This window comes from Barbus barbus (genome assembly GCF_936440315.1).
Source record: "Barbus barbus genome assembly, chromosome: 45".
In the NCBI taxonomy this organism is placed as follows: Eukaryota; Metazoa; Chordata; class Actinopteri; order Cypriniformes; family Cyprinidae; genus Barbus; species Barbus barbus.
The window spans coordinates 7,351,841-7,363,200 of record NC_136723.1 but is presented as its reverse complement, the minus strand read 5'-3'; the positions used below and the strand labels follow the sequence as shown (position 1 = coordinate 7,363,200).

General features: G+C 38.3%; 1 protein-coding gene across 1 annotated transcript; it reads left to right on the top strand.

Moving 5' to 3' along the window:
- Positions 1-4,670: 4,670 nt before the first annotated feature.
- Positions 4,671-6,687, top strand: LOC306864108 (apelin receptor B-like). The gene has a single exon (XM_079407823.1). It carries the CDS (start codon positions 4,752-4,754, stop codon positions 5,829-5,831), a length of 1,080 nt encoding a protein of 359 aa, XP_079263949.1. The 5' UTR covers positions 4,671-4,751; the 3' UTR covers positions 5,832-6,687.
- Positions 6,688-11,360: the final 4,673 nt, after the last annotated feature.

The window sequence follows — 11,360 nt, the reverse complement described above, 5'->3', positions numbered from 1 at the left end:
ACAAATGCCTCTATGTGGTATCACTCAACATTTAAGATTCAGAATCAACAGGCAAATCAATTAAGCTCTTTTCTGAGCCTAATCTTTGTGTATGATGCCAGAGATGCCGGTCAGAGCGTATCAACACCTGAGAGACGCAGCTATCCCATGACACAGGGGGGCTGTAGATCATCAAACATCAAACAGACCGGAGACCGTCCTCACACTCGGTTTATCACGCCAGTCACATAGCGAGCGAGACAGTGGGAAAAATACAAGAAATGCACAAACACATTTTTAGCACATTTATCAAACTAGATGCACTTTGCTGATGTAAAAGTTAACATGGTCAACACTGTTGCTGGTGGCGCCCATACAGTATTTTATCATGTTTGTTACACACACACACACACACACACACACCCCCACACACACACACATGTTGGTTTTTGTGGTTTATGGGGACTCTCCATAGGCGTAATGGTTGTTATACTGAACAAACTGTGTGTGCTATTTCCCTACACCAACCCTACACCTAAACTTAGCCCTCACAGGAGACTTTGTGCATTTTTAGATTTTCAAAAAAACACCATTTAGTATGTTTTTTAAGCCTTTTGAATTACGGGGACATAGGCAGTGTCCTCATAAACCACCTTCATATTGTAATACCTCTGTCATACCCAAGTCATTATACAAATTTGTGTCCTCATAAACCACATAAACATGCACACACACACACACACACACACACACACACACACACTGTAACAAACATGATAAAATACTGTATGGGCGCCACCATATATATATTTGTAAATAAAAGATTATTGGAGAACGTTTTACAAGAAAATACTATTTTTCAAATAAGTGTTCATGTTTAATTCAATTTGCTAGCCGTTTATTTGTAATTTGTTAAATTTACTAGCAATTCCTGAAGGAAAATTTTTTCTACACCAAATGTTTTTTCAGTATGGGGTTAATTGTAACACTGTATATTAAATACAAATTGTGTAAGAGAACTAATTACTGTAACTAACTTAACAAAAAGTAAAATAGAAGAGACCTTGGTTTAACAAAGAAAAATCTCAGAAAAGTATTTCTGTGTATTGGAATCAACACAAAAAACAAACAAAGAAACAATATTTTTAGCTGAAAAAAAGTGTTTCACAAAACTGAATGCCGTGTGCAGTACTTATTTGTTTGTGTATTTATTTATTTATTTATTTATTTCAGGACAAATTGTATAACTTTGAAGTTATTTCCTTAAAATATGTAACAAACTTTTATCTATAGCATCTAATACCTATAGTTGAAAATCTTTGGTATTTTAATTTTTTTATGTATGTATTTACTTATTTTTATTCATTGAAATAATTATATTTCAAATAAATGTAAAGCGCCACTTTGATGTTTTGCTTTAAATATGTCATTTGTGTCAGCTAAAATAATTAGTATTATATGAACAAGAAAATGATTCAATAATGTTATTAAGCATTAAAGCAATGATATTTCAATTATAGAGTTCTGCTCTATTTTGAGACACAGCAACTTAATATTTTTTTCTATTGTTACAAAAGTAAAACTCAGAATTCTTGTACTAAATGTAATATTATGATACATTTTTTCTGTAGGATTGTTATTAGTAAAGTGGTAAGTTTTGTGTGTGTGTGTGTGTGAGTGTGTAAATCAAATATAATATAATCAAATAACTTATAAATAATTTGCAAACAAATATGCACTGTAACTTAAAATCAGTTGAATAAGAAATAAAATAAAATTGCACAATGTTAACATATGCTGTTTCTTGCAGTGTAATACTTCTATCCATTTCATTCATTCAATTAAACAAATTGATTTCATGGGAAAAAACAATTCTATAATCGTTGATGGCCGACAACTGCTGTTTTGTTAAGATTTCATTTGGCTGAAAAGTAAATAAGCACAATTGTTCTTCTCTGTCAGGAGGTCTATGTGTTTTCTCAGTTGTATACATACACACCTAAATCTGTGAAACTCTCACACAGATGCCTTGTACACATTTGTTCTTATTAAGCAGTCCATTTGCAGTGCACATTGAGTCCGTTAACATCTTAAAACACAGCCACTTATTATCCATGGCCAAGGTTAGGCACAGCGGATCAAAGAGGCTGCTCTGAATCCAGCTGCTCGGAGAACTCTGTCACTCTGCCTGTGTGTGCGTGCGTGTGTGTGTGTGTGTGTGTGTGGTCTAACACTGCGCTTGCCATTCATTCCATCTATGGTTTGTGCATGCAAATACCACATCAAACTCTGTCATGTGTCAACAGTGAAGCCCACAGATCCTAATAGCAGTTTCCGTCCCATCATTTAACATTTAAACAACACTGCAGCATTTAGAAACAGATATGAGATACTTTATTTTGGATAGAGGACACTTGAGACTTACGGAAATAAATTTAATTGCTGAGGAATAAACAGTTTGGCATTTGTCGGACCCCCAATTGCTTTTGTCAGGCATTATCTATACCATTTGATCCATTATCATATTTATCCTGTTAAAATCAAGGGGAGATAAGTCCAGTGCCACCTGTGATGTGTGTGTATTTGGAGGGGGAGCACATGATGTGATTTAGCTTGAGATAACACTAGTTTAGCAGTGTTCTTTTCAATAAATAATAAATAAAAATAGGCTCTTAAGAGTAAAGATTCCTTATTAGAATCAAAGGTTCTGTGAAGAACATTCTTTGCATTCCACAAAAGTCCTTTAGATTATTCAAATGTTCTTCCCTTTTAGGAAATTCACTGAAATGTTCTTTGGGGAACCAAAAATGGTTCATCTATGTGAAAACACCCATTTGGAGCCTTTGTTTTGAAGAGTGTCGGGTGTAATGGGAGGCGCATTACATATACATTTAATTCCTGCTCAAAACTACCAAAAAGAGCTTGTGCACAATGTTTAGAGGGAGTTTTAGCGTTTTCGACATCCAGCAACCATGATGAGTCATTTTTATGATGCCACAACTCTTGAACTTACAAATGCTACAGCCTCCCGTCCTGTGCCTGACCAGTGCACGTGTGTGTGTGTAGGATGGGGTCAGGGAGGGATAGTTGTGTCTGAGCGGGTCAGGTCCTCGGCGCCACTGACGCCTCATCGCTGAGAGACGAGGAAGGGTGCCGAGTGAAACCTACCGTCTGCTACTTCACTCTGAGACAGTAATACTGCTGAGCCAAATGCTCTGGCTGATACTGGCCGTTTACAGTGTATTTCCTCTGTGAAATAAACCTCACCTCTATGCTGTTGTCGTTGCCATTTACAGGATTTTAAGCTAATATTCTCTTTCTCTTGTCGGTCTCTGAAAATCATTATTCCCACGCAGTATTTTTTAAAATCCCCCTTAATTTTCATGCAATAGGCTTATAAATATTTAGATACGATGCAGTCATAAGGCATGTTATATTTGGACTGTATCTTGCATAAGGACTTGAAGTGGGTGGGATGCTATTTTAGATTGTTTAGCAATTATCTAAGCTCCATGTTGATGTAATGTGTAATGTGCTAATAAAAGCAGACAAAGTTTTTGTGAGCATGTGTGCATGTGTGTGTGCGTGTGTGTTTACTAAACCGAAAAGTGTCTAATAAAAAAAATTATTAACTTAATAATATGCATTGTGGTTTAAATGAAAGCAACTGAATAATAAATAAAATTAAATTAAAATGTCTTTGTTGAAGACAAATACTAATACTAATACTTTTCCAATATTTATTTATTTAATTACAAATAAATAAATGCCAGATAGATAGATAGATGTCATTGTTCATTATTTATTTATTGTTTAAAAGATCAATCGTATAACCTTTGAATATTTAAAATATGTAATGAACTTAAAGACCAGATTTTGATGTTTTTAATTCTGTAAAATAATTATATTTAAAATACTTATAAGGTATCAAATAATTATAAGGTGTTTCTTTATGTACTATTTTAAGTTATAAGACACTGTTCAGCACAAAATATAGGCTACAGTAGCTTTATTATTCGAATACTTTGCACTCTGTAGCCTACTATTTCTTTCGTAACGTTTCTTATTTTTAAACAATTCTGTCAATCTTGTTCGGGCAAGTCCGTGGGTGCAGAACGTCAAGCGCATTGGGATGGAAATTAGAGCCCTCGAATCGTCCGACTAATAGACAATTGTTCACACCTTCGCATCCGTCCATTAAAATATCAATTTATCCTTATGGGCAAAAACACAGGTCCTGACATGTCAGATCGAGACGTTTCATGTTTCATTTTAAAAGTAGCAAAACTCTCGAAAAGTTACTTTATAAACCTATATCCTCGTGTATACTGTAGTATAGTTTATTCGCGATAAATAAATAGTCTAAATAAATATATAAGACTGTAAAGCTGAGCTCTATATCAAGATTATCCTCTATTCTTTTTTTTGCAGCTTTATTTACGGCAGTGCAAATGTGATGCCCGTTCTGAATGTACATGCTGTTAATCAGCAGTTCTGCATGTAAAATATTTGTGTTAGCTGGTTATTTTTATAATTCGTTCTCTAATCCGCTGGGTTTTTCCTGAGGAGCTGCAGCGCTGAGATCAGGGGCGGGGTCTCCGGGGCAGAGGGGCGTGGTCAGGGGCGAGGGGAGGGGAGTGTGAGATCCTGAGGGTTTAAAAGCCACAGTTTGTCCAGCTGAAAGCACATTCTGACCTGAACACATAACAAGCTGACTTCTCTGTGATCATTTAGATCACTGATACTTTAAACACCAAAAGATCCTTGGAGGAATGAATGCCATGGACAACATGACTGCTGACTACAGCCAAGATGACTACGATGAGACAGTAAACAACTCAATGTGTGATTTTGACGAGTGGGAGCCATCATATTCTTTGATTCCTGTGCTCTACATGCTCATCTTCATCCTGGGCCTCACTGGGAACGGTGTGGTCATCTTCACCGTATGGCGGGCTCAGTCCAAACGGAGAGCTGCGGACATCTACATTGGAAACCTGGCTCTTGCTGACCTGACCTTTGTGGTGACCCTGCCTCTGTGGGCTGTCTACACCGCCCTGGAATACCACTGGCCGTTTGGCGTGGCCCTCTGCAAGATCAGCAGCTATGTGGTGTTGCTCAACATGTATGCCAGTGTCTTCTGCCTCACCTGCCTGAGTTTGGACCGCTACATGGCCATCGTTCACTCCCTCACCAGCACACAGCTGCGGACCAGAGGACACATGTGGGCCTCACTGGCCACCATCTGGCTCCTCTCAGGTGTGTTGGCTGCACCGACGCTGCTGTTTCGCACCACGGTGTACGACTCTGAGACCAACCGCACCTCCTGCGCCATGGACTTCAGCCTGGTGGTGAGCAAACCGGGTCAGGAGACCTTTTGGATCGCCGGTCTCAGCATCTCCTCCACCGCTCTCGGATTTCTGATCCCTCTTCTGGCCATGATGGTGTGCTACGGATTCATCGGCTGCACCGTCACACGCCACTTCAACAGCCTGCGCAAGGAGGACCAGCGCAAACGCCGCCTGCTTAAGATCATCACCACATTGGTAGTGGTGTTTGCTGCATGCTGGATGCCCTTCCACATCGTGAAGACCATGGATGCTCTTTCGTACCTGAACCTTGCTCCTGACTCCTGCACCTTCCTGAACCTCCTTCTTCTGGCTCATCCCTATGCAACCTGCCTGGCGTACGTCAACAGCTGCCTCAACCCACTCCTCTACGCCTTCTTCGACCTCCGCTTCCGTTCCCAGTGCCTCTGCCTCCTCAACCTGAAGAAAGCCCTTCACGCCAGTCCTGCCAGCTCCCTTTCTTCACAGAAGACCGAGGCCCAGTCACTGGCTACTAAGGTGTGAGGAGGTGGGTGGAAGGGTGATGCAGACAAGTCAACAACTGTTACATCCTTCACAAGAACTCAATTGTTGTTGGGGAAGAGCAGACTTTCCTTTTGTATCTGACTGTGGGAACTTGAGGAACCAGCTTCCCCTGTCCCGGGACTATATGTTGGTACTCTGTGAACTGCAAAGAAGTATGTTCTGGTTCTGAAGAACTTGATGCAGTCTGTTTGTCCTGGAGACCACAACCAGACTGGAGCAGACCCCCTCTGACAGCAGCGCTCCAGACGTGCAGGACAGAGTTGGGGAGAACGAGCTTTTCTCTTAGTTGCCTCTGGAGCTTCATAGACTTACATGGAGCTGCAGGGTGGTGGGTGGTCCACGGAGGGGTTCGAGAGCAATTTATGGACTCTGTACTTTTGAAACTGTTTTAGTGCATTTAACTGTGCTCTTCACCGTCTTGTTTTTCTCAGTTGCTTGTTTATTTTTTTGTCCTTTAAGCACTTGTTCATAAGGGGCAGAGATAAGGACCCTGGTGGCCAGTCTGTCTTATCTAAACCGTCAAGATAGGGGAGGGAGGGATGGGTGCCTTACTTGAGAAGAAGTGTTGCAGCTTGATTAAAGACTTTTGGGGGGAGGTGGGTGAGACGAAAACATGGAAGGGGGTGAACTCAGACAGACAGATGGCAGTTGACAAATGTTGTCGGGGAAAAGGGACGTCCAATTACTAGGTGGCAGCTTCGACAGATGAGATACTGTGCGTGTGAGTGTGAGCTAATGAAATGTGTGCCAGTGAATTTTTTTATTTTGACAACCTTGTGGAAAAAAAACTGCTGTATGATGCTTTTATGCAGTACTCCATGAATAAAACCTGTGTAATGAATTTCTTGTTTGTGCCTCATCTGTTCAAACTCATGGATTCAACTGGAATGTTGGTAACATTCCGTCATGTGTGGTGTTTTCCTGTTAACACGGGAATGACGGTAGTTGCTTTGTCCCTTATTGTCCTCAGTCAGTTCAAAATCAAAGCAAGTGACTGACAGGAAATACATGTTTAAAGATGATTTCCTTGCGTTTCTTGTTTTGTACTTTTTGTACGTCTATGCTGCATACTCCGACTCAACACTAATGAGCAATTCATTGAGAGTATGCATGTATAAAAAAGATCATGACCTAAAATATTAACCCCTTAGATGTCAAGTAATAAGCCTTTAAATAAATATCTTCACATATTTGGTAATTTTTAAAACCATTTCAATGAACCATTTGTATGAGTGTTCCATTTTGGTTGTATTTATTTAATGCATTTAATTACTTGAATATATGATTCATCTTTTTGGTATTTTGCCAAAAAAAAAAGAAAAAGAAAAGAAATGCCTACTGTGCATATGGAGGGTCATCAGCCCCTAAACAGACCTCTAATGATTAAGCTCCCTAATAAGCTTTGGTCAGGACATAATCATTGTCGGAGAGACTGTGCTAATCTGAGGTAATTAGTGAGACTGATGCCTTCAGCATGGACTAATATTTGTCCTTCATAATAAAGGGTGTGGTTATTATCAATAACATAAACAACAGAGATAACTCCAGTATGTGCATCAAGATTAAAATTACACCACAAAAGTTGAGTTCAAAACTTTATTTGCTTATATATTTACCACATACAGTATGTAATAGTTAGGAACACAAAAAAGACTTAACATTACTTTTTAATTAATATTTAAAAATCATTCATTTGTAAAGACATTTCACTATTTGTGTTCCATTCCTCACTCATGCATCTGCTTACATGTAAAAAAATTACATGTAAGTAAACACTAACAGGCAGTTGATGAATAAGTGAATTATATCTAATCTGAAGATTAGTTATTAAATAGCAGACAGACTGAACATGCTACAGTACAGAGATTATAAGGCGGGCAAAACACACATCTGTTGAACGGGAAACAAAAAGCAGAAGCAAGAGGGAGGGACTTTAAGATAGTAGAGAAAAAGTGAAAGAATAGTGGGTGTTTCTTTTATATAAATGGCCCATAGAGACAGCACAATTGTGTTTTGTATGTGTGTGTGCAGTTGCTTGTGTGTGTGTGTGGGCTAGTGACCACCTTTGTGTTTTTTTGGTTTGTTTATTTGTTTTCTGTCAGGGCTGTGAAGTGGAACATGGGTAGTAGAAGACAGGAAACTGCTGCATGTCTTAGATGCCCAGTGAATGAAATATTTCCTAAACGTTAATACAGTAGAATGTGAGCTCGTATGGATGAATGATTCAATAAGGAATGTACAGCTGCAGAATGTGGGCACAGATCAAATGTTGGGCTCTGTATTGTCCGCAGGTTTCAAATTATACCTTGGGTTTTCAAAGAAAATCTGGACTATATTTCTAGGGACATTTTCAAAGATGCTGTAAAGATTTAGAACAGTAATTCAATCTCCCTGATAAATGTGAATTTCATGGTGTGAAGTTGCATGTGTTAAATGAGCTGCTTCCTGTGCTTTAAAGCGAAATATTTATATGGTAGAAGACGGAAACCTGACAGTGTCAAGTCAAAGAAAGTGAGTGAAGCGTGAAATCAAACATCAAACACCTTTTGTAACTCACTCCATATAAAAAAAATGATTTCTACACTTCCTGTACACCTTTTGTCTGTTACATTCGTTATACTCTTCATTAACATTATGCTGTTTTTAAGGTCTTATGTTGATTTAATTAAAGCGGATGTGATTTATTTTGGACACAATTAATGTTTAGTGAAAAGCTGTGTGTTTGTAAGAAACAAATCCATCGAGTTGTTTTTCAAAATTAACTTCTGATTGCACCCATTCACTGCAGAGGATTAATTGGTGAGCAAGTGATATATTGCTAAATTTCTCCAGATCGTTATATTATATGATCTATCTTTAGACTCTTGTTTTTAATTGTTTCCTCTCAATCCTTCCTGTCCTGGCAGCTTGAATGTCACATGATTGACACATTGACCACTAACAGTTTAATTTTGAGTTTAGTTCCAGCTTAAGTTTTAAAGACAGGCTGATGAAATCGAAGCAGTGAAGCTTAATCTGAAACTAGAGCAACCTACAGGATCAACACAGAGATACAATGTACAACACTGAGAGATCAGAGATATCACACGCTATTTATGATAATGTGACGACGAGAAATGAGGACAGAGGAGAAAGAGTGGAGATGATGGTGGATATCTATGATAGTATGGATACTGTCAGACATCATTATCTCAGGACACATCAGACACTTCAGCACACAGGTAGTAATGTAATTTATTTGAGTACAGTCAGACAAACTATTGCTTTATCTCTTACTGTTTTTCTCAATAGCTTTGTCTTTGCATTGTCTAAACTGTAAGTGAAACTGTCACAATTTTATATGGGACATCACAAATATATTGCTTGTATACAAAATGTATCAACTCACCAAAAACATTGAATTCATACTTTAAAGCATATTTACAGTATAGGCTGTATAAAAGCCACCAATCAGGGGCGCCGTAAGGGGATGGGCATTTTTCTTGACTGAATAAGACATTCAAATCAGGTGTGAAAAATAAACTATTTGTTCAGAGATCTGAACTTATTGTTTTGAGAGAAAAAAAAAATCTCATTGAAGAATTGAGCCAAAGCGATTGTGAAAAAACGTCCGGAGTAAGTTCTTGACAGCATCTGAATGAAGTATAAGGGTGAAGACAAATTTAATCACATTTTTGTCACCTACAGGAAGTGCGTCAGTGAAGAACAGAAAGAACAGAACAGCTGAAGTGTGTTTGTGTCTGCTGTGTTTTCTTCTGCTGACTGCTGTAATAGTGCTGTGTGTGTGTTTCACGTCCGAGAGAAAGCAGTTACTAACTCACATCAGTAACCTGACTGAAGAAAGAGAGAAGACACTTACCAAGTATGAGCAGATACTGAACCACAACAATAACCTGACTAAAGAAAGAGAGCTGATATTTACAAATACTACAAAAGTAATAGCAGAGAAAGAACATTTACTGAAGGAGAACAAAATTCTGACTGAAGAAAGAGAGCAGATAAAAAAAAAGACTGATGAACTTCTACGTGACCTTTATGAACAAGGTCATTGCTCACTAAGTCATTTGAAAAAATAATTCCACTCCATGCAAATAAGTATTGTTTAAACCTCAAGTGATAATACTCCTGATATTATATTTCTTATTGTTTTCAATACTGTTACTTTAACTTCGAATAAGGAGTGTGTGTCCACATGAATGCAAGGGGTCGTAAGGGTGACCCCTTACTTGCTACTCTCAGTTATTTACAAACACTGTATATGAAAAAAGCTAGTCTGTCTAAATTAATATCTAAACTGTTCTATAAACAGATCAGCATGCTGAAAACTTTAAATGGATTTACTACAACTTCAGCTTTTATTATATTTCATCTGAGTGGAAGAGCTGGAGTGACAGCAGACAAGACTGTCAACAGAGAGGAGCAGATCTGGTGACCATAAACAGCCAAAAGGAAGAAGTGTGTGAACAGGAAAAGATTTTGAGTTTGTTTGTGCATGTTGACACACACTAGTTGGTCTGTTTTAACTAAGAGAAAGGTGTTTAGTTGTTGATAGATTATTTATATTGCTATTCTTTCAAAACAGGATTTTTTACAGAAGATTGCTGTTTCTTATAATTTTTGGATTGGTTTGAAAAACTTGCAGGGAGTGTGGAAATGGACTGATGGTGCCACAATGACAAATGGGTGAGAGATCACTGAATTTAACTGGACATTAGCCTGAAACCTTCTCTATTGTCAGTATCATATCATACTTATAACTAACTAACTAACCCCCAGGTTCACAGGCAAGGCTTAAGCTAGTCCCAGACTAAAATGCATGCTTGAGCTGTCTCAACTGAAAATATCTTGCTTTGACATATCTTAAAGTATGTCAGTGTCAATGTTCTGTGTCAAGATACACACCTTAATGTTTTCTTCTAAGGCATTTTTGTAAAAGTTGCTTAAATATCCTAATTTAACTAAGGCCTAATCCTGGCTTAAGCTAAGCCCCGTTTGTGAAACCGGGCCTCAATGTACTGAAAATAAACCAATCTGCTTCATTGTTGTTTCAGGTACTGGAGTTCTTGGAATCCGCGTTCATATGGTCATTGTGCTCTAATGACTTCATCAGGTTGGAAGAATGAGTTCTGTTCTGGTGATAAAAAATGGATCTGCAAGAGAAGAATTTTAAATCACCCATGACATCAAATAAATATGTACATACGGTAAAATCAACCTATCATGTTTTTGAACAGCAGTAGCTCTGTTTTATCATTTTAAATATATTATTATACAGTAAGTATGGGGGAAGTCGTGGCCTAATGGTTAGAGAGTTGGACTCGTGATTGAGACTTGAACCCACAACCTTTGGGTTACAAGTCCAACTCTCTATCCATTAGGCCACAGCTGTCTATTAGGCAGTTTTCCTCCCTGCTGGTCATATCAACAGCAATCCAAGCCAGCAGACAGACTGATAGTAACTCATTGTCCTCTGTGACTCGAGTGATAGATGGATCACAGCTGATGTGT